The sequence below is a fragment of the Magnusiomyces paraingens genome, assembly GCF_902498895.1.
Source record: "Magnusiomyces paraingens strain CBS 517.90 genome assembly, contig: contig2, whole genome shotgun sequence".
NCBI classification, from domain to species: Eukaryota; Fungi; Ascomycota; class Dipodascomycetes; order Dipodascales; family Dipodascaceae; genus Magnusiomyces; species Magnusiomyces paraingens.
In genome coordinates, this window is record NW_022474068.1 from 4,237,242 (window position 1) to 4,260,660 (window position 23,419).

General features: G+C 34.8%; 7 protein-coding genes across 7 annotated transcripts; 3 read left to right on the plus strand and 4 right to left on the minus strand.

Annotated features, from left to right (window-relative positions):
- Positions 1–7,377: 7,377 nt before the first annotated feature.
- Positions 7,378–10,560, plus strand: SAPINGB_P003080 (uncharacterized protein; the record flags this gene model as incomplete). The annotated part of the gene is made up of 1 exon (XM_031997798.1): positions 7,378–10,560. The coding sequence occupies one exon, from the start codon at positions 7,378–7,380 to the stop codon at positions 10,558–10,560; it is 3,183 nt and encodes a 1,060-aa protein (XP_031853689.1).
- A 156-nt stretch (positions 10,561–10,716) lies between these two features.
- SAPINGB_P003081 (uncharacterized protein) lies at positions 10,717–11,567 on the minus strand (the record flags this gene model as incomplete). Its single annotated transcript, XM_031997799.1, has 3 exons — positions 10,717–11,085; positions 11,165–11,295; positions 11,378–11,567. The coding sequence occupies 3 exons, from the start codon at positions 11,565–11,567 to the stop codon at positions 10,717–10,719; spliced, it is 690 nt and encodes a 229-aa protein (XP_031853690.1).
- A 682-nt stretch (positions 11,568–12,249) lies between these two features.
- SAPINGB_P003082 (uncharacterized protein) lies at positions 12,250–13,748 on the plus strand (the record flags this gene model as incomplete). Its single annotated transcript, XM_031997800.1, has 3 exons — positions 12,250–12,521; positions 12,718–12,814; positions 12,909–13,748. The coding sequence occupies 3 exons, from the start codon at positions 12,250–12,252 to the stop codon at positions 13,746–13,748; spliced, it is 1,209 nt and encodes a 402-aa protein (XP_031853691.1).
- A 174-nt stretch (positions 13,749–13,922) lies between these two features.
- SAPINGB_P003083 (uncharacterized protein) lies at positions 13,923–15,752 on the minus strand (the record flags this gene model as incomplete). The annotated part of the gene is made up of 1 exon (XM_031997801.1): positions 13,923–15,752. The coding sequence occupies one exon, from the start codon at positions 15,750–15,752 to the stop codon at positions 13,923–13,925; it is 1,830 nt and encodes a 609-aa protein (XP_031853692.1).
- A 753-nt stretch (positions 15,753–16,505) lies between these two features.
- Positions 16,506–17,854, plus strand: SAPINGB_P003084 (uncharacterized protein; the record flags this gene model as incomplete). The annotated part of the gene is made up of 3 exons (XM_031997802.1): positions 16,506–16,536; positions 16,620–16,668; positions 17,221–17,854. The coding sequence occupies 3 exons, from the start codon at positions 16,506–16,508 to the stop codon at positions 17,852–17,854; spliced, it is 714 nt and encodes a 237-aa protein (XP_031853693.1).
- Positions 17,855–18,014: 160 nt separating this feature from the next.
- On the minus strand, positions 18,015–21,439 carry SAPINGB_P003085 (uncharacterized protein; the record flags this gene model as incomplete). The annotated part of the gene is made up of 5 exons (XM_031997803.1): positions 18,015–18,106; positions 18,213–18,958; positions 19,040–19,161; positions 19,294–21,039; positions 21,098–21,439. 5 exons carry the CDS (start codon positions 21,437–21,439, stop codon positions 18,015–18,017), a joined length of 3,048 nt encoding a protein of 1,015 aa, XP_031853694.1.
- Positions 21,440–21,698: 259 nt separating this feature from the next.
- Positions 21,699–22,766, minus strand: SAPINGB_P003086 (uncharacterized protein; the record flags this gene model as incomplete). Its single annotated transcript, XM_031997804.1, has 1 exon — positions 21,699–22,766. The coding sequence occupies one exon, from the start codon at positions 22,764–22,766 to the stop codon at positions 21,699–21,701; it is 1,068 nt and encodes a 355-aa protein (XP_031853695.1).
- Positions 22,767–23,419: the final 653 nt, after the last annotated feature.

The window sequence follows — 23,419 nt, forward strand, 5'->3', positions numbered from 1 at the left end:
GCATTTCTCGAAACAATGCGTTTATGCGTATTATTATTATAATAATAATAATATATTGTGTGTGTGTGTGTGTACCTGTACTGTTCCAGATTAAGACACTTTTTACATTTTACATCACTCACACAAAAAAAAAAAATTCCACAAAAGAAAAAATGGCCCGATGGTTTAAACAAAAAAAAAAAAACAAAGTTTAGAAGTTTGCATGTCTGACAATTTAAAAAAAAAAAAAAAAAAAAAAAAAACACGTTATATTTTCAGTCTCCACGAACAATTTCCCTCAAGTTAATTGAAGCCTTGATTCTTCCAAATTTTATAATATTTATTAATCTTACTTTAATAGATATGACTGATTATTTATTTATTTTTTTATTTATGTTTGTTTTTCCCGTAATTATAGTCATGAGATTGATTGATGGGGGGGTTTTTTTTTTGTAAAGCCTATTGTGATATAAGAAAACCGCCTGGTTGTTTGAATGACAAGGTGATTTTGGGGAATATAAAAAATTAAGCTATATATACTCTTGTATCTTTCAACATTTTTATCTTTTATTATTATCATTATCATTATGATTGTCAAAATACTCTATTTTATGACTTTTGCTCTACAAGAAACCCAGATTAATGATTTTGGTGCACGTTGAGGGTGGGTGGGTACAAAAACGAGAACCAAACAAAACATGAATTTTATTTACAACGGGATTTACAACTTTAAAATAATTGCAAGTGATGGTTTATGCATATCCCGATGATGATCTGAGCCATTTTATTTATTTATTTATTTTTTTTGGTCCACTCATATTTGTCATTTAATAGTTAGTACTAACTAGTGTAAATATATACGACAGATTTTCTCTCACACACTCTCTTGCCATAGGAATGGGATTCCAATCCCTTCTCCCCCTATCCCGCTCGGGTTGTGCGTTTTCCCGCAAATCTTGGATTGATGGTATAAATAAGGAGTTTGCCCAAACACAAAAGAAATGTCTTTGATGGAGGTGGTGATGAAGGTGATTATGACGATAATGATAATTATGCGTTTACCGGTTCCTTGTTTATAATACAAAAGAACTTTTTTATTTATTTTCCCATTAATCAGGAATTTTTTTTTTTTTTATTTTTTTTAAAAAAAAATAAAAGAAAAATTATAAGTATTGCCTGATTTTTATGAACCCCCTTCCTTCCTTCCTCATACTCTCTCATCTTGTGATTTTTTCCAGAAAGATTTTAAACAATTTCGTTAATCTGAATTTCTTTTCGAGTGCTGTCAAAAAAAAAAAACAACAAATAAAATTGAATTGACCTTTTTGCCGAATTGTTTTTTTTTTTTTTTTAAACTTCCAGTCATAAATCTCGAGTTTAACATGTTTAAAAGTCAGCCCTCGTTAAATTTCGGAGGGTTAACCGCTAGTATTTTTTTTTATTTATCAAACAAACAAAGTTTATAATTAATCTTGAAACCTTATAATAATAAGATTTCAATATAGTTTTTTCTTTTTCTTTTTCTTTCTTTACAGATATTTCAAAGTTAATGAAGTGACATTTCTTTTAAAGTCACGCTGTTTATTTATTTATTTATTTTTACTCGTAATCCAATAGATTTAGTCAAAATACAACATTCTGTCTACAAACCCGAATGTGGAAACTTCAGGAACTTAATCTTTTGCCTTTAAAACAACAACAACAACAACAACACAAAATCAGGCCTTCTATGCGTAGGATATTTTCTGGGCTAAAAAAAGAAAAAATCTTGGAAAAGATATCGTTGGAGTTTTTTTAAAAAAAAAAAAAAAAAAAATAAGACCACCCCAAAAAATAAAAAAAAATAAAAAATTTAACACCATCCACTAAAAAGTTTAAAGATGAAATATCAATCACAAATAAAAAATACCCTCAACTTTAAATTTTATTTCACAGATTTCAAAGTCTTTATTTGCCCCAATTTTTTTTTTTTTTTCACTAGATCATCTAGATGATATATATATATATATATATTAATAGTAAAATCCCTAAAACACGACAATTCTGTTTTTTTTATGTACGTTTGATCATCGTATACTGAAACTTAATTGTTGAATTATATAGCAAGGACATTAATACTGACTCTACTATATTACTACATCCAAGAGTAAACATATGATTAATTAATATATATATATATATATATATATATTGTGCTAGTGAATTACGCGTACAAATAAATAAATAATAAAAAAAAAGCTATTCTGTTTTGAGATTGGCCTCTAAATTACCCTAATCATTATCGTGATAATTATCAGGCCTACACTTGGCTACACTATCATTTTTTTTTTTTTTTTTTTTTAAGATAGTGTATATCTAATTATTCTGAAACTAATATTTTCTAGACTTTTTATTATAATTGCACTTTACATTTATTTATCTATTTCATTTAAAAAAAAATCCCAAACTGCCAGCTCTTTTTTTCTCAAAACAAATATCCATGTTTAAATTAAATTAAAAAAAAATAAAAACTACCAATGAAATCTCTCATATTTATATGCAATCTTCACCGTTTATTATCTCATAACCATCAATCTTTGGTCCTATTTTTGGTTTTTAAATTTTACAACAACTTGTACCAAAGCTTACATGATTGTGATTTTTTGTTTTGTTTTGTTTTGTTCAATTGTTACCAGTAATTATTACTTATATGTATTGTAGTATTATTATTAAAATAATAAAAAATAATAAAAATAATCATGTAAAATTCTTTTTCTTTCTCTTTCTCTTCATATGATGAGATCAGCTCATGCATTTATGTATATACTGTTACCATTGTATTGGGACAAGCGCTTATTTAAGTCTGATGTTGCAACATTTTTCTAAATTAATTAGTTACTATCATCGGCTACATGCATTATTTTTCCTTTTTTTTTTTTTTTTTTTTTTTTCTATTATTTTGGGAGAAGCTACCAGAATTCAACCATCGTGACTTTGGGGAATCTTCACATACAAACACCCAAAGGGTAATCATCTAGATTAATCCAAACTCAGAAGTCGGATTTGATCCCATGAACTCTTCTTTTTTCTTCTTCTTCTTCTTCTTCTTCTTCTTCTGCTTCTTCTTCTTCTTCTTATTATTATTCATCTTTTTCTTTTTTTTTTTTAAAAAAAAATATCAATGTATTTAGAAAAAATGAATTTTTTTCAATATTCTATTCTAAAATTGGAAAAGAAATCGAAGAAATAATCGTATGATAATAACAACTATGCACTTTTTATTTAAAAAAAAATTAAAAATTAAAAAAAAAAAAAAAAACTTGACTAGATTTTTACAAAGTCCCAATTGAACAGTTCTGTCAAATTCTAATTCAATTAGACAAAAAAAAATTTAAAGCATTTATTTTAAATAATTGAACTTTTATTTTTATCGTTATCTTTATGATTCTATTCTAATTATATAATCCTTTAAGAAACGGAATTTCCTTTATTAGATTATTATTATTTTTTTTTTTTACTTTGAAAAAATATCTAAATCTTTCTTTCTTTCTTTCTCTCTTTTCAAATTAAAAAAAAAAAGAATTATTTTAAAACAATAAGGACCAGGGATTATTTCCCTTTTAGGGTTAAACAATTATTATTATTATTATTTTTTTTTTTTCAATAATAAATTATTATTCAATTCTTCATTAAAATATAACTAATTAACTTGTTTTTTTATTTATTTATTTCTTTCCTTTTACGTTCTTACTTAAAAATAAACGGAATCATTTATTGACCGAATTTCCGATTAAATTACGCCCTATTTTTATTTTTTTAATCTTCATTTTCTTTGCAAATTCAATATTTCCTTTTGAGTATATCCGATATTTACTATCTTCAATGATTATAAATATCGTCAACCATTTTACCGAAAGATTGTTCTGTAATATTGAGATCCTTTTTTTCTAGATATGAGTAATGTTTCAACAAAGAGTTATAGAAATACCCAATTATTTTTTGGCTTATTTCGTATTTATTTATTTATTTATTTTTATTTTTTTTTGAAAAAACTGATTTGACAATTTCTAATATAAGGTATATCTTAAAAAATAGTTTCTTTTTTGGGGAGTTTTACATGTTCATAGATATAATTTCATTTGTCAACATAAAGCCTTACCTTTTTAAACTCAAAAATCTATTGTCTTAAAATTCTTAACAATCGGAATCAATCAACCGACATTCAGCTACGACATTGTCCATTTTCCTGATTACATTAGAAAAAAATAATAATAAATAAATGCCTTAAGTTGAAAATATTTATTAATAAATTAATAGATACAATATTAAGGCGTTGTTTAAAAGTTTTTTTTTTTTCTTTAAAAAAAAAAAACAAAACAAATCTGTGAATCAAAATTGAAATATTCAAAAGAAAAAAAAAAAAAAAGAGTTGAAAAACTTACCCAAATGTAGTTGTTAAAGGGTTAATTTTTAATTGCTTACTTGATTATGCAATTATCTCAGACATTCAGAATATTAAACAAGGTCGTTGAAGCATTGTTATCATTTTTTTTAATCAGTCAAGATTACAAATATGATCAGAATTAAATATATATACACACAAATACTTTTATTTTCTTCATTGCTTTAGATTTCAATTTTTACAATAGTATTTTTTTGTTAATAGAAAAAAAAAAAAAGAATTGGTGTGTGGTAGTTAATTTCATAGGCATATATATTTTTCATTTAAGGCTTTATCCTGAGAATATGTTTTCAATTTTTTTTTTCTCTCTATCTATGGTAATATAAGAAATAACCAAAGTTATGGGAATTTATTTAAGAATAAAAGTTTGGATATTTTTTTAAATTTTTTAACTTAATCCCATAGTTTATTAAATGAACACTACTATTTAAACATTTTCAATTTATATTTCAATATCTTGTATCAACTATATTGTTTTAAGAAGAAAAAAAAAAAAAAAAACCTCCCTCCAGAAATAAAAGTCCCTTTTCAAAAACCTGGAGTAGAAGTAAAAATGTGCCATTCTTGTCTTAAATTCTAACCAATAAAATCATCTTTTACAAAAATGAAAGCCTTCACTACGTCCCCTTTCGTCCTCCCCCCTTTTTTTTTTTTACATTTTTTCATACCAAGCTTATTCTACATGAGCATTAATAGGAAAAGAAAATATTCAAGAGTTGACTTTCTGGATACTTTTTTTTTTTTTTTTTGATACAAGGTTTTTTTAAAGCAAAATGAGCTTCTTTAAATATCAAAACTATGTACAATGCGCCTCAGCAGACTCATATTGGTGGTAAAGACTACTTCAACGCAATAGCACCACCAAAAACTCGAAAAAAAAGGGAAGTATTAGAATATATTTTTATTTTGGAAAAAAGATATTATCTTGATGGTAAAATTATTTAAACAAAATATTGTTAGAGTATTGTTAACTTGATATAAAATGATTTAGGTATGTGTATTCAGTCTTTCCGGTGATGTTTGAAAAAGGCAAACCCTTCAAGTTTTTAATTGCTATTTATTCTACCTCTTTCATACAAAATACCAATCTGATTCCAACTTATTTCTCCATAAAATGAAACATCTTTCTTGCTTTACAAGTTTATTTCTTCTATTAATTTAAGGGGGAAGAAGAAAAAAAAAGAAATAATGAAAAAAAAAGAAAACTTTTTTTTTTCTCTATAATGCTGATGCAGAGAACTCCTATGGATGTTTATCAGAAAATTTTAAATAGATCAGCCTATTTTAAATACCTATTTAACTTGAAAAGAACCCCCTCTCACGAAAGACTTTTGTTTAAACCTTTTATGATGATTTTTTTTTTTTTTGCGATATTTAAGCAGTTGATAATCAAGGGCTGTTTCAAATTAATACTTGGGAAAAAGAAGAAGAGAAAAAAGCTCTAACCGAAGAGTTAAGACATTTGAAAAACATAAACTTTTCATTTAATTTAATTTAATTTAATTTAATTTAATTTAATTTAATTTCATTTCATTTCATTTCATTTCAATTGCAATTTTTTTTTTTTATTTTATCCAAAAGACCATCTCCAAGCTTAATGAGATACAAATACATCGACTAGTTAAATCTGGAGGGTCTATTTTCAATAAAATTTACAAGTTATTATATATATCTAGCATCAATCTAAAAGACCCATGTATCTGAAAAAAAAATACAAAAAAAAGTTAGCGAAGTTAGAAGAAAGTTCCTTCATTCTTTTCATTTGTCAATTGTCAAAGCAAAATTCAACCCTCAGGATTAGCAAGAGAAGAGAAGTCAAAATATTAAAGAAATCATGTTCACAAATCCAAACCAAGTCGAAACATTAAAAGAAGAATATGTTTATTTGAGCTTTAAAGTAACATGGTAGGAAGGTTCCTTTGGTATGCTCCTTTTTTATCATTATTATCATTATTATTTCATGTCGATCATTACACCGTTTTTTTAAAAAAAAAAGTGACCACTGTAAGTAAGAAAAAAACAAAAACAAGTATAAAGATAAACCGTTCTTTTGAATCAATTTAACTAGAAAAATCTAAGTGTATTTTTTTTTTTGAATACTAAAAGATAATGTATTCTATTTTTTTTTTTTTTTTTTTTTTTCCCCTTTGAATTAACTCGAGTATTTTTTTCCCCGCGGATTAAAGAAAACAAAAAATGAAATTGCTGAAAGGAATCCAGAAAAAAAAAATAAAAAAAAAACAGAACAATGCATTTTATTAAAGACTTTTATTTTTCATTATTATTCTTTTTTATTTCTTTCTTTCACCTTAAATAACATTCAAAATCCCAAATAAATCCTGGTCCCCATTTTTTTTTTTTTTAAGTGATTGAGTTTTTGTATATAATTAAAGTATTCATTCAGCTTGATACAAATTTTTTTTTTTTTTTCCAAAGTGCACACATTTGCCAAAATAAACTTTTCAGAAACTAAATTTCTTTAAAAGTTACCCTACATACGTAATATATATATATATATATATATATATATTACAGTTACAACATAACAAATCCTTCTCCCCTTAAAGGTCCTGTTGTTACACAATGATGACTCAAAGATTTTTTTTTTTTTTTTTCAACCCTTTTTCAACAATCTGGAATTAATCAATAGAAAAAAAAAACTCGTCCAAACACATTGTGATTTAATTTAAAACATTCTGTGTTTTACGACATTTCCTTTCCTGTCTATTTCTCAACTCCAGACTTTCAGTCATATTGCTGAAATTAATTCATCTCCCTACCCGGTGTATCAGATCGACACCTGTTGTATGTGAAAAATGAATTTCTATTTTTTTTTTTTTTGATAAAAAAACAAAAATAATTAACACCACATTTTTTAGAATCACGTTTGCCTGAATTTTAAATCAACTTTTAGAAACAACTTCAATCACCAGCAGTTATTTTATTATTCAAGCAAAATGTCTGAAAAAGAACAGCAACCCGCTGCTGCTGCTGCCGCCGCCCCTGCAACTGGTGAAGCCCCTGTGGTCAAGACTGCCAAACAATTAGAAAACGAGCGCAAGAAGGCTGAAAAGCTTGCCAAATTCGAGGCTAAGAAGGCTAAGCAAGCCCAAGCTAAGGCACAGTCATCTAATGAGCCCAAGCCAAAGAAGGCCGACAAGAAACCTGCTGCTGAACCTACCCCTGAGTTTGTTGATAAGACCGTTTCTGGCGAAAAGAAGATTCTTGTCAGTCTCGATGATCCCGCTCTTAAAGCTTACAGCCCTAAGAATGTTGAATCTTCTTGGGAACGCTGGTGGGCTAAGGAGGGCTTCTTCAAGCCTGCTCTTACTGAGTCTGGTGAAATCAAGCCCGAGGGAAAGTTCATCATCCCTGCTCCTCCACCAAATGTCACTGGTGCTCTCCACATTGGACACGCTCTTACCATTGCCATCCAGGACTCACTAATTAGATTTAACCGCATGAAGGGCAAAACTACCCTCTTTATCCCCGGATTCGACCACGCCGGTATTTCCACTCAATCCGTCGTTGAGAAGATGCTTTGGAACAAGGAGAAGAAGACTAGACACGATCTTGGCAGAGAAAAGTTTGTTGATCTTGTTTGGGAATGGAAGGAAGACTACCACTCTCGCATCAAGAAGCAGCTTCACAGCTTGGGTGCTTCCTACGACTGGACCTACGAGGCCTTTACTTTGGATGACACCCGTTCCAAGGCTGTCGTTGAAGCCTTTGTTCGTCTCCATGATGATGGTACCATTTACCGTGCCAGCCGTCTCGTTAATTGGTGTGTTGCCTTGAATACCACTCTTTCCAATCTTGAGGTTGAGAACAAGGAAATCACTGGCAGAACTCTTTTGAGCGTTCCTGGATACAGCGAGCCCGTTGAGTTTGGTGTCATTACTTCTTTTGCTTACCCCATTGAGAACTCTGATGAGAAGCTCATTGTTGCCACCACTCGTCCTGAGACTATGTTTGGTGACACTGGTATTGCCGTTCACCCTGATGATCCCAGATACAAGCACCTTCACGGCAAGTTTGCCATCCATCCCTTCCTCGAAAGAAAGATCCCCATTATTACTGATTCCGAGGCTGTTGACATGGAGTTTGGTACTGGTGCCGTCAAGATTACCCCTGCCCACGATCCTAACGATTATGCCACTGGTAAGAGACATAACCTTGAGATGATCAACATTATGAATGATGACGGTACATTCAACGAGAATGCTGGACCTTACGCTGGTTTAAAGAGATTTGATGCCAGAAAGAAGGTCATTGAGGAGCTCAAGGAGAAGGGTCTTTTGATTGGATCTGAAGACAACCCAATGACCATCCCCTTCTGTGCTAAGTCTAACGATGTTATTGAGCCTCTTCTCAAGCCCCAATGGTGGGTTGCTCAAAAGCCCCAGGCTGAGGCCTCAATCAAGGCTGTCAAGGAGGGCAAGATTACCATTTTCCCCAAGACTTCTGAAAATGAATTCTTCTCGTGGCTGGAAAACATTCAGGATTGGTGTATTTCTAGACAGCTTTGGTGGGGTCACAGATGTCCTGTTTACTTTGTCAAGGCTGAGGATAGCTCTATTGAGCAGGATCCTGCTGATAACCAATGGTGGATTGCTGGCAGAACTCTTGAGGAGGCTCAGGAGAAGGCAGCCAAGAAGTTCCCCGATCTTAAGTACACTCTTGAACAAGATGAGGACGTTTTGGATACCTGGTTCTCTTCTGGTCTGTGGCCCTTCTCTACTTTGGGCTGGCCCGAGAAGACTGAGGACATGAAGAAGTACTACCCCATGTCTCTTCTGGAAACTGGCTGGGATATTCTCTTCTTCTGGGTTGCCCGTATGATTATGCTTGGTATCAAGCTCACTGGTGAGGTTCCCTTTACTGAGGTCTTTTGCCATTCTCTTGTGCGTGATGCCCAGGGCAGAAAGATGTCCAAATCTTTGGGTAATGTCATTGATCCTCTTGACGTCATCTATGGTACACCTCTTCAGGCTCTTCACGACAAGCTTAAGCTTGGTAACCTTGATCCTCGCGAGATTGCCAAGGCTGAGGCTGGCCAGAAGCTTTCTTTCCCCAATGGTATTCCCGAGTGTGGTACTGATGCTTTGAGATTTGCTCTTTGTGCTTACACTACTGGTGGTAGAGACATCAATCTTGACATTATGCGTGTTGAGGGTTACAGAAAGTTCTGCAACAAGATTTACCAGGCTACCAAGTTTGCTCTCATGAGATTGGGAGATGACTACAAGCCCCCTGCTTCTTTGGAGCCTTCTGGAAAGGAATCTCTTGTTGAGAAATGGATTCTCCACAAGTACACTACTGCTGCAAATACCATTTCCAAGGCTCTTGATGAGCGTGATTTCCTTACTGCCACCACTGCTGTGTATAGCTACTGGCTTTACGAGCTGTGTGATGTTTACATTGAGAACTCCAAGTACCTGATTGTTGAGGGTACTCCTGAGGAGAAGAAGTCTGCTCAAGATACTCTTTACATTTCATTGGAGGGAGCCTTGAGACTGATCCACCCCTTCATGCCCTTCATTACTGAGGAGCTGTGGCAGAGAATTCCCAAACATGCTGATGCACCTGCCTCGATCAGTATTGCTGCTTACCCTGAGTTTAATGAGAAGGCCAATAACCCTGAGGCTGAATCTGCTTACAATCTGATTCTTGAGGTTGTCAAGGGTGCCAGATCGATTCTTGCTCAGTACAATATTTTGAAGAATGCCACTATTTTGGTTCAGGCCACTACTGGTGAAATTCAAAAGACCATTTCCGAGCAGGAGGCTTCTATTCTGTCTTTGGTCAAGGCAGCTACCAAGCTTGAAGTTTTGGGAGCTGATGACAAGGTCCCCTCTGGATCAGTTGTTTCAGTTGTTTCACCTGAAGTTTCAGTGTTTGCAATTGTCAAGGGTCATGTTGATTTTGATGCTGAGATTGAAAAGGCTAAGAGCAAGATTTCCAAGACTGAGAAGAGCAAGGCTCAGTTGGAGAAGCAGGTGAATGTTAAGGACTACGAGACTAAGGTTCGTCCTGAGGTTCGTGAGGCTAATCAGAAGAGACTTGAGAACTTTGCTGCTGAGATTTCTGGTCTTCAGGCTGTTGTTGATACTTTTGAGAAGCTCAAGTTGGAAAACTAAATTGATGAAGGGAGTTTCGTTTAATTGTATATCTTTTTTTTTTAAATTGTTTTTATAGTAATGTCCCCCCTCCACCCCCTTTTAAAAAAGAATAAAGAAAAATATTAAAATTTTATAAAGAAAAAAAAAAAAAAAAGAAACTTATTATTATGTTACTTAATTCTTCCATTTGAAATCTCTTTTGAGTTTTTCAGCCGTAGCAGCTTTAATAAATTGGAAAGATTTTGCGGCAGCTTCAGCAGAAAGCTCAAGAACTTTATATAGTTGATCTTTAGTAAATTCACCTGTACTTTCGCAAAGGACAAGTCTTGTAGGATTATTTTCCTTAATTTCATAGACTATAATATGCCAAGAAGAAGCTTCTTTAAGTTTCTGGGAAGTAGGATGAATAATAATTTGGGGAGGTTCGTCTTTCTTTTCAATGACAGCAGCTGGAGCAGCACAAGCTATACTAAAGAGCGGGATACCAGCATCAATGAGAGAGATTGAAAGAGAGTTTATTGCTGCAGAGAGTTCAAGGACATTCTGTAGAGAGAGAGAGAAGTTTTGTCAGAAAGAAAGAAAAAAAAAAAGAAAAAAAAAAAAGAGCTCAAATACTACATACGTATTTTGGTAATTCTCCAGCTTCAATGACTTGTACAACGACTTGGATTAGTGCGCGTGGATTTAAGACTTTAAAAATGATTGAAGAAAATGCATTTTGGATTTTTTCTTCCATGAGATGTTCTCTAGTTGCTATTTAAAGTATACTTTTGTTAGAAAGACTTAATAAAAAAAAATTTTTATTTTTTTTTTTTTCATTAAGAAATAAACATACTTGAAAGTCCGATTTGTGGTCGGACAATAAGATCAACTGTTGCGGCTGTGGGGATTTCATCTCTAGTTCTTGCTTCTATGGGACCACTAACAGAAGTGATGACAGTAGTTGTATTTTGTGACCATTCGCAGGAACCGTCAACTTGTGTAAGAATGGATGTTTGGATTGATGGTAATGGGAAATCTGACATGGTTATGTTTGTTAGTGTTGTGTTGGGTTGGGTTAGTGTTAGGTTGATGATATGGGAAGAAATATTTTATTTTTATTTTTTTTGGTTCTAATGGTTGTACAATAATAACAACTATTATATATTATATAAATAAAAGCCCTGTAAAAAAAAAAAAAAAAATTTCAAAGGGTGGATAAAATTTTTCCTAATTGGGAAAAAAAAGATTTCGTTATTTTTGTTATATATAAAAAAAACAATTGGGTTCGCGAAGCAGATAATTTAAATAGAATATTTTTATACAAAAAAAAAAATAAAATAAAAAACATTCAAAAATTTAAATAAAAATTTAAATAAATTCTTTTCAATTTTTAAAAATAAAATATTCCCATTCATTCATTCATTCATTCATTCATTCATTCAATAGCTTTTAAAAAAAAAATAAATAAATAAATAAAAAAGAACAGTGGCTACCATTAATAGCCGTGTGCCGCTAAAAACTTTTTTTTATTTATTTTTTATGTTCTTCCAAAAGTATTCGATTTGTGTCATTAAAAAACCTTTTTTTTTTTTTTTTTTTTTTTTTTTTTGACAAAAATTTTAAATATATATTCCCTCGAATTTTATTTTTTTTTCTTTTTATTTCTTTCTCTCTCTTTCTTTCTCTTTCTCTTTCTTTCTGCCTTTTTCTTTTTTAAGAAATCAAATGTCGTCGTCGTCACCGTCATCGCAGAAAATCAACCTGCCAGCAATCTCTTCAAAAGATATGGCTGCGGGGCTGGCAGTCTCTGCAACTCAAAACTCAGCTGCTGCGGGGTCATCATCTCAACAAACCCCCCCACGGACTATAACCAATATCAACAATATCAACAATAACAATCTTAAACAACAAGATCAAACCACCGGATCACTCGATAAGAATCGCGTAGTTCCCTTTGAATCCACAGTCTCTGGAGCAGTTGCAGGACTTGTATCAAGGTATGTATTTTTTTTTTTCCTTTTCTGTTTCAATTTCAATCTTTATGTTCAGACACTTTCTTCCAATCTCTTATGGCTGAATGCACCCACACTCTAAATATCTTCAAACTAACAATAGTTACCATATATATATATATTTAAAAACAAAAAAATAAAAAAGACTAGTTATAGCTCCATTGGATGTAGTCAAGATTAGACTCCAATTAGAAGTCAATTCAAATTCTCCTACACATGGCACTGGGCGTCGGATATTTAATAAGCTCAAATCAATTGCTTATCAAGAAGGATTCACTGTAAGTTTGTCTGTCTTTTTTTTATTTTTTTTTATTTTTTTATTTTTTTTTCCCACAAGATCTGATCTCCCTTATCTAACTTGAATCAAAATAGGCACTATTTAAAGGCAACGTTCCTGCAGAAATATTATACATTGCTTACGGAGCAGCACAATTCACCACGTACCGATGGACCTCTAATATGCTAGCAACAGCCCTCCCAAATACATCCGACTCTGCAAAATCATTTGCATCCGGCGCAACTTCAGCCTGTGTTGCGACTACTCTTACATACCCCTTTGATCTCCTGAGGACCCGCTTCGCTGTTCAAGCTACCCCGGGGAATCCTAAAGTATATACCTCGTTATACCAAGCCATACGGCAGATCTACCATCTTGAAGGTGTTTCTGGATTTTATCGTGGCGTTGCACCCGCCGTGCTTACCATGGTCCCTTATATGGGACTTTTTTTCATGTCATACGAAAAACTTAGTCAAGGATTAATTTATATTCTTCCATCCACCCAATCTCTCAGCAATATAGACAAGACCAATAATAATACCACTACTACTACTACTACTACTGCATCTATACCGAAATTCACCATAACCTCTCTTAAAACTCTGGTCGCAAACTCTCACGAAGCAATTGCAGGCCTGCTGGCAGGAATCTTTGCCAAAACTGCTTTATTCCCCTTTGACGTGGTTCGCAAACGGTTACAAGTCCAAGGCCCTACACGTGAAAAGTACCTCTCAGGGACAATCCCAAAGTACCCCCGTAATCCATTCGTTACGGCAATCATGATTCTACGGCAAGAGGGAGTTTTTGGATTATACAAGGGCTTGTTTGTGTCCATCATAAAAAGTGCTCCTGCAAGCGCTGTCACCATGTGGACCTATGAGCATACTCTGGAATATATGCGCAAATTAAAACAGGACGGGTATATTACCTACTGATTAAATGGTGGGAGAGTATGAGATTCTTTTCCTCTCCCCCTTGTCTTTTATATAAAAAAAAAATTTTTTTTATCTTTTTTAATGATTTTATGAGCATTCTACTTGATTTCTTTTTTTTTTTTTTTATTCTATATATATATATTTTTTTATTTGTTTGTTTGTTTATTTATTTATTTAAAAAACCCAATTAACCATCATGGGAGGATTCACGCCCTCATCAATCTCCTCATCTTCCACTTCACCTTGATCTGGTCGCTTAAACCCAAAGATTCTATCAAAAGTCTCAAACTCCAGGGCTGGAGGTGCCTTCAAACGTCTAGTTTGTTCAGCCTCCATCAGTGTGCTGTATGACATATCCAAAAAGTCTTCCATGTTGTAACTTTCCTTTGTAAATTGTTCCGAAATAATACGTGTCAGGGTAGCCACGTTCGGATGATAGTGTGTTTGCAATGTTTCAAGCTCCCATAAAGACGATTCAATAGCGTTTGTGTAAAGAGGATCCATCTCGTTATCGTCAAATGGATCCATAAACCCATCATCATCTCCAGCATCGTAGTCTGGTCGCTGGATCAAATCCATACATGTTGGGTGGCGCTTAAGAAGATTGTAAATGAAGGGTACAATGGCAACAATAGCAGCAGGAGGGGCATAGAGCGCCAGACGGGAAAGTTTCTTAATAAAAGATGCCACAATGTTTGCAGCCACGTGGGTTGATGAAAGGAAAACGTCCACAAGACGCAAGAACCGGGAACGGTACTTGACATGGAGAATGGAGTTATCAAAGAGTTGGTACAGTTTTGCATAAAAGTTGGGGTATTCGAGGTTATATTTTTGCATCAGTGAAAAGAGACCGTTAAGAGCAAGAATTGAGATGGGTCCACCGGCGTCATATGCGTTAGTCAAAAAGTCAAGCAGCATCTGTGGCTGGATCATATTGGGGATGATTGACTTGTGAAGAATCTGGAGTACGGCCTTGTATTGGTCGTAAGAAACGGGGAGCTTAAATGCAGAAAGCCAGCATTTTTGGAAAACAGTCTTGTGACTAGAGAGTCGCAATGGTGATGAGATAAGACGGGTTGGGTTGACATATTTTTTGGGGACTTCAAGATAAAAGCTATTGACCTGGTCATCAGAGTCAGGGAAAATGGCAGATAGTTTGGACAAAATGTCGAAAAGTCGGACAGATGCAATGGCAGCCAAGGACTTAAATTCCGGATCAGAGTTATCTTGAAGCTTCTTTTGATCCACAAGCAAGTCTACTAAGAGACCATCGACAAGACTCATAAAGTAGTAGCGTATGTCGTCATATTCTATCAGGTATTTGTCTGTAAGTTCTTCAATGGCCACGTCAACGTGGGCTGTATCATTTGCAAATAACACTGCCTCGAAAAGCCCAACCAATAAAGGTTTAGGAAAGTAAATCTCATCAAGAGAGTAATGGGCGTTTTCAACCTTGGCAAGTCGGAAAATGATTTGCACTGCTAGAGCCTGTAGGGTATCGTTTGTACTTGTTTTGATGGTAGTGAATAAAAGGTTTTTAAAAGTATCATAACGTTCTCCAAGCCACTCGGTGACCTTTTGTTGAGCAGGGGTCATGGTTGGAAATGAACGCAGTTGGTTTTTTTTCAAAAGTTTGCCAAAGATTTTAAAAAGGCATGTGATGAGAGCAATGACAAGGTCTTCTTCTTCTCCCTCATCATCTTCTTGGTCTTCGTTATCATTATTATTAGTATTTTTTTCTTTGTCAGACTTGATTTCATTTTTAAGGGCTTGCAAAAGAGGTACAAGTTGGTTATAGTTTTTAGCTGATTCCAAAATGGCTTCTTCTTTTTCAAAAACATCTTCGATGGTTAGTTTTTGAGAAGAATGTTGTTGTTGTTGTTGATCAGCAGTTACAGTGGCCACAGCAACTGTGGTAGACTTTTTAGACTTTTTAACTGCAGGAGCAGAAATATTTGTCTTAGTTTTAGTCTTTATTGATGAGCTTTGTTTTCTTTTGGCCATTGTGGTGATGGTGATTTACAAGAGATCAAAAAAAAAAAAAAAAAAAAAAAAAAAAAAAAAAATTAAAAATCTGAAGAAGATCGTTTTAGTGTGTTGAAAAAAAAAAAAAAAAAAAAATTTAAAAAAAAGTGAAAAAACACAGCCGTATAAAAGGTCACGTTGGTATCATGTGAATTTATCTAATACTTATTAATCATTTATTAATATATTACATTTTAATAATAGTTGTTACACTATTTATCTTTTCACCACCACCATTCCCAGTGTGGTTTCATATACTACATTTGATTGGCTGAACACCAAAACCTCCGTATTGGTCTGTTTTGTTTATGTCTCTTTCCTCGCCCAACCAAATTTTTTTCCCTCCAAAAAAAAAAAAATTAATTAATAAAAATAAATAAAAAAATTAAATTATTAAAATTAAATTAAATTATTAAAATTAAATTATTAAAATTAAATTAAATTAAATTAAATTAATACTTAAAATAATAATTAATAAAATAAAAAACACCCAACCAGCCCGCCAGCCTGCCAACCAGCCAACCAGCCTGTCACCACCGCCAACACTAACACCAACACCAAAAAAAAAAACCCTTTCCTCTCTGCCACTACACACACACACACTAAACAACTTTTTTTTTTTTTTTTTTTTTTTTTTCCCTCCTCTATTAATCCCTCCCTCTCTTTAACACCACCACCTTCTTCATCTTCATCTTCATCATCCCTCCCTTTAAGCCCATCCTCCTCCCCACAATGAGTCTCCGCGTCGCCTCCCGATCGCTGGGTATGTTAACTTCTTCTCATTATGCTTTTTTTTCAATTGTTTTTTTTAATAAATTATAATATTTTCTAACTCTTAGCATATAGCTCTCGCCAGCCGCCCTGTCCTTGCCCGTCCTGTCGTCGGTGCTGCTCCGTATGTGTTAAAAGTCTTTGTTTTTTTTTTTTTTTTATTCTTCAAATTTAACATAATACTAACATTTATGGCGTATCTCTTTTGCTCTTTTAATAAATGGCCCTTTCAATTGATGATAATGATGATAATGATAATAATAATATGTTTAAGAAAAACTTGTATCTGGCGTAAACCTTTACGACTTTTTTTTATGATTCCACAGCGTTTTTTTTTTTTTTTTTTTTTTTTGATGTTGCACAGAATTTATCCAATAAAACTCCTCCATACACCAAAACTTGAAATTTCCAGCACAACCCAAAAATTTTTTAAATTATTATTTTTTCTCATCTACACCAATATTTATATATACATACAAACAACACTTTTTGATAACAATTATTTATCAAATAAATTCAAATTCAACTCACATCTAACTCAATCGCTGTGGATCATAATTGGATCGCCCCCTTTTTTTTTTTTTCCTTTTCCTTTTCATTACATCATTATCATCTTTTGACTTGACCCTTTATTGAAATTGCAATGCTGCTTCCTTGACGCCATTTTTATTTCCAGTATCGCCCTTCGTCGTCTCTACTCTTCCGAGGCTGACCCCAAGGCTAAGGCCTCTTCCATCCTCTCCGCTCTCCCTGGTAACAGCCTTGTTTCCAAGACCGGTTTCCTCGCCACCCTCACCGCCGCCGGTGTTTACACCATCTCCAACGGCCTCTACGTTGTCAATGCCGAGACCTGCATTGTCTCCGTCTTTGGTGTCTTGCTCTATGTCATCTCCAAGACTGTTGCTCCCGCTTACAAGGAATGGGCTGAGGGCTACATTGAGAATGTCAAGAACGTCCTCAACGCTGCTCGTGACACCCACACTCTCGCCGTCAAGGAGAGAATCGAGAGCGTCTCCCAGGTCAAGGACGTTGTTGCCATCACTGAGAACCTCTTCCAGGCCTCCAAGGAGACTGTTGAGCTTGAGGCCAAGGCTTTTGAGCTTAAGCAGAAGGTTGCCTTTGCTCACGAGGCCAAGTCTGTTCTTGACTCTTGGGTCAGATACGAGGCTCAGGTCCGCAAGAAAGAGCAGGAGGCTCTTGCCAAGTCTGTCATTGACAAGGTCAACTCCCAGGTCTCTGATGCTGCTTTCCAGGCCAAGGTCCTTAAGCAGGCTATTGCTGACGTTGAGAAGATTTTCTCCAAGGCTTAAGTATTTGAATTATTATTAAAAACACAAGTCTAAAAAAAAAAGAAATGAATAATAAGAAGAAATCAATTTTATTTAAAATAGAGCAAGTAATATCTCTCTCTCTCTCTCTCTTTTTTTCTATCTTATCTGTCAACCATTCAATGCATTTTAAATATATTAGCTATTCATCATCACGTATATCTATCTTAATGGTTTCTTTAGGAAGTTTGTTTAAAGCATAGCGCGCGTAATCAAATGCTTTGCGTGGGATTTCTAAAAAAAAAAAAAAAAAAAAAAACCGATTGAGTTAGATTTTGTATTTTTTTTTTCATCTTCATTTCTCAAAATGGGAGGGGAAAAAAAAAAATTTTTTACTTACTTGCTAAAACAGCGATTCGAAGTCCATGTGAATCGTCACAAACTCCCTTGATTAAGGAATGATTAAAAACAACACCTTCATTATAAAATCTGTCGTTTTCCTGTTGTTCTGTTGCATTTTCAAGTTGCGGTAAATCCGGAATTAAAATCTGTGTACAATAGTACCCAATATCATTTTCTTGTAACATCACCATTCCTCCAGAACCCTCCTCCTCCTCCTCCTCCCCCTTCTTCTTCCTTTGCGAAAGTAACGCATAAAGTTCGGGACCAAAATGGGTCGCAAATAATGTACGACATCGGTTAATCTTTGAAAGATGAACAAGTGTAGCAAATGCAATTGATACACCGTCACGACTACTAGTTCCACGACCAACCTCATCCAACACTGCAAGTGATCGTGGGGTTGCGTTACTCAAAATGTTGATGGTCTCTTTCATCTCAACCATAAATGTACTTTCACCATTAAACAAACTATCTCCAGCTCCGACCCGACAAAATATTTGGTCTACAATCCCAAGTTCCGCATGTGCAGCTGGAACAAAGCTACCAAGTTGAGCAAGTACAGAAATTAATGCCACTTGGCGGAGAAATGTACTTTTCCCACCCATGTTGGGCCCAGTGATGAGCCAAGTACTGGGGAATTGAGGCGCTCCAAGAGTGCATCCGTTAGGTGTAAAAGACTTATTTTTATTTAACAGACCTTGTTCGACAAAAAGGTGTCTGCCCTGGTCAATATTGGTGACGGTCCTTTCAAGTTAGCAAAAAAAAAAAAAAAAAAAAAAAAAGAAAAATTGAAATTTATAATATCATAACCCAGTTTAAACATACCCTTCATTCATCTTGGGTCGAACCAATTGACGGTCTGCAGCCAAAATGGCAAACCCAGAAAGCACATCTAACCTGTCAATCAAGTAGCAGTTTGCAATCAAATCGCGTTTTTTCTCCAAAACCTATTTTTTTTTGTTAAATTCACATCTAATCCATATACTTTTTTCTTCTTTTTTTTTTCTTCTTTTTTTTTTCTTCTTTTTTTTTTCTTCTTTTTTTTTTCTTCTTTTTTTTTTTCTTCTTCTTCTTCTTACCTTCTTTTTAAGCGCATTCATAATCGCCCTTTCTTCCTGTCGAATCTCCATGCGAATCTCATCTGTCTTAGTCCCCAGCTCTAACCACTCGGCACTATGCATTGTAGCCGAGGTTTTGTTGCGCGTATGAACATGGACCAAATCGTCCGGATGTATGCTGACCTCAGTTATTTTCCCCTGTAAACTAACATGATACCCAATGGTTGTGTTCCATTTAAGAATAGGCGTCAGCCCACGGTCCTGGTACCGCTCTTTAAAGTACATTTCTAGCACACCAACCTTGGTTTTTGCCTGTTCTAGTTCCTTGTGCAATTTCTTGAGTTTCCTGGAAGCAGTTTGTTTGATGACCCAGTCGTCAACATCATTGGCTGTTCGAGACTTTGGTGGAGTTAATGTGGTTTCCATGGATGCTGCACGTTTAAGTGCGGTTTCCGGGTCCAACCCTTCATCCAAATCTTCTGAAGATTCTTGTGCTTCGCTTTCTTGGAGAACTGATTCATGAATATCTCCTAAAATAGCCTTGGTAATGTCGTTGCATGAAACAAAAGTTGACATCATTTCCTTGAGCTGAGATTTCCTCCGTGGAAGATGTTTGGCTGCTTTTATTTCCTTTCTAATTGTATGGAATACTTCCAAGTCTTGTGCAAGCGTGTAGAGATCAAGTATCGTGCCCTTACCAAGCCCAAACTTTTGAATAACACGTGCAGGGTCTTCTGTTGATTGAATATAGTCGCGTAATCGGTCTAGAAAGTGCCTATTGATCAAGAGCTCTTCAACAACCTCATGGCGTTTATTAATTTCGTCAAGTTCCAGTGACGGTTCCTTGATCCACTCGGTTAGTAGCCGTGTTCCTGAGTCTGAAACGGTTTTCTTAATAGAAGAAAATAATGTGCCTGTTCTGGCATAGCCATCGCGGATTGGCTTAAGCAGTTCAAGCGCGTGCCTAGAGCGCATATCGATTTTCATAATCGAGTTGGATTTCTTGCGCTCCGGGAGTTGTAAACTAAATGGGTATTTGGGGAGATTTTTCTTAATGTATTTCAAAATAACGACAATGGCATGGCGTTCTGGAGGGGTCATAGAATGCAAAATTTGAGACATGGTGTCCAGATCCTTGTTGAAGACCTCAGCGCAAAAACTCAGCTGGTTCCGTAGATTAAAAGTAACTGCACGCACGTAAAAGTTTTCAATGCCAGAAAATTCTTGGTTAAGTTTAGAAAGAGTTTCTGCTGGGGCTTCCTCTGGGAATATAGACTTATCGACAAGCACCTCGCTGGGCTGGATTCGCGCCAGTAAAGATGCCAGGTTAGAAGCTGTTGTTGACTCGACATAAAATGATCCAATGCCAAGGTTGACCCATGCAAGTCCAATTGTTGCATCATCTGGTATAGTTCCATCTTTTGATGGTTCTGGGAGTACAACGGATAGTAGGTAGTTATTTGATCGCCAATCCATAAACGACTCATCGAGAAGGGTCCCAGGGGTAACAAACCGTGTGAGTTCACGATTAAATTTAGGACCGGAGCGGGTGACAAGCATATCTTCTGGGAGACTCTTATCACACTGGTCATAAATTGCGACTGGGATCTGGAGTTCTTGGACAAGCACACGGAGGTACTTACCTAGTTGGTATAAAGGGAATCCAGACATGGGGTATGTATAAGGGTTTGAACGAGAGCCCACTTTCTTTTTGGCAATACGAAGACCCATTTTAGGCCCAAATTCTTCTGCTTGTTCAAAATAAAGCTGCGAGCTGTTGGTTAGTTTGGATTAGATGGAGGGGTTAAAAGTGGTGGTATATTACCTCATAAAAACTTCCAACTTGTGTCAGAACGACAGATCCTGGATGAGAGTCAATTGCTCTACGGATTTGTTCCAATAGATTTCTTGGTGCATTTCCTGCAAGTGGTGGGAACTCTTCAGGTAAAATAGGTAAGGATTCTCCCGGGTCAAGGGGGATCATTTGCATTGATCTGGGGACCTCAATTTTCTTTCCATTTTCGTCATAGTCGAGTTGTTCCAACGTCAGAACCTCGATCTTGGGGGGTTTCCGTGCACGCGAATTAGACTGGATGCAGCGGGAAGTGCTATTCCTTGCCAGGCATACCGCCAGCTGAAGGGGTCGCCTGCGCACAAGAGAAAGCATATGAATGTGGGATGGAATGGAATGGAGTGGAGTGGAGTGTAATGGGATTTAGATGGAAGAGCGAGTTCCACAGGATGGTATTCTAGGAAAGGAAATACAAGGAGATTACAAAATAAACAAAAAAAAAAAAAAAAAAAAGGCCCACCAAAATGAGCGGTGAGTAAAGGTGAGACACTGTTTTTTTTTTTTTTTTTTTTTTTTTCAATTACATAATTAGATATTACATTTTAAATAGTACGGCTGGATGTCCTTCGTTTTGTCACAAGGAAACATTTGGGTTAGGCTTGTCGCCTGTCTCAAAAAGCTCATGGAATGACTCGCCGATAAAGTCACTGATTTGGGAGGTAACAAGGGCACGGCCGTGGGCCTTGAAGGCCTTGTGAGAGGATAAGCGGGTGATTGCGGAGGCACCAAAGGCAGCCAGCAAAAACAGGTCCTTGGAGGTCAATGGGATAGGCACACCTTGGTTGGTGATTGTAAGTTGTTGCTTGTGTGGCCAAAGACCTTCAGATTCAAAGGCAACCTTCCAAGCAAGGAAAGTAGAAATTGTACCTGATAGAGTATCACCTTGGCCAGATACTCTCTTAAGACCACCAACTGTTGGGTTTTCGACGGTTGTTGTTGCGTTTGAAATGAAATCAGACTTACCCTTTTCAAGGATTGTAATATCTCCGTAGAGCTCAGACAATTTTTGAAGTTCGAGAATGTGGTCAACATTATCTTTGGCAATGTAAGGTGGAAGATCAACTGCATCACGAAGTCTTTGGAGTTCAATGACGTTGGGGGTAAGAATAGCATTTTGGTAGCCTTTGATAAGGTCAGGGTTTTGTTGGATAAGGAAGAGGCCGTCTGCATCAATGACAATTGGCTTTGAACGTTTGATGACTTCTTGGATGATGCGAGCAGTTGTTTCCAAAAGAACCTTATCTCTTCCAAGGCCAGGTCCCACAACTACTACATGGACTCGATCAATTACTGAGAGAACTTTTTGGATGACAGATTCCTGGTCAGTGGGGACACCATAGGCTGCATATTGTTTCTGGGAGGCAGAGTCGAAAAGATATGGATGGACCATAAGGTTAGGAGAGTAAGATTTAATTGCAGTTGCGGCATTGCGTTCACAGATAATGTGAGACATATCTGCTCCAAGTAGTGTGCTTGCTAGGGCTGCAAAGTATGGTGCACCAGTGTAATCTTCGCAGCCACCCACAACTACAATACGTCCTGCCTGGCCCTTGTAGAAAGAGTCACTAAGAGGAGGGATCAAGTTACGAGTGAGGCCGAGGATTTGTGCAGGAGATAATCTGTGGAGGAGGTGTTTGTTCATTGTGATGGTGAAGAAGAAAGAAAGTAAAAAAAAAAAAAAAAAAAAGTGGAGTGAGGTGTTTTATATAAAGAACAGAGAAAAGTGTTTGGTACAATAGTTATTCAGATCTTATATATATTATATATATAGAAGGAAAGTGTTTGAAAAGATTTAAATTTACATTGAACTTGTTTTTTTTTTTTTTTTTCGTAAAACCTTTATTATTTTTTAATAAAATTTCAATTCAATTCAATTCAATTCTATAATCACAATTGTCTTTCTTTTTTTTTTTTTTTTTTTTTTTTACTTTTAAGAAATGTCATTTATTATTTATTTATGGGAGGTTAATTGTATTTTTATTTTTATTTTTATTTTTATTTTTTGGTGGAGGGAAAGTTGTTTTGTAAGCTTGACAAATCCCATTCAAATAAACTAACAAACTAATTAACTACACCTGTCAAAGAGGCATTTTTTTTTTTTTTTACATTTAAAATGAAAATAAAATGAAAAAAAAAAAAGTTCTATTGCCGATTGGTAAAAAAAAACCTTCGTTTAAAGTAGCTACTGCCGGTACAAAAGAAGAAGAAGAAGAAGATCATTGTCTTAAATTATTAGAAATCATTACAAGTTTTACCTGCAAATATCCTACAAAAATTGTTGTTGTTGTTGTTACT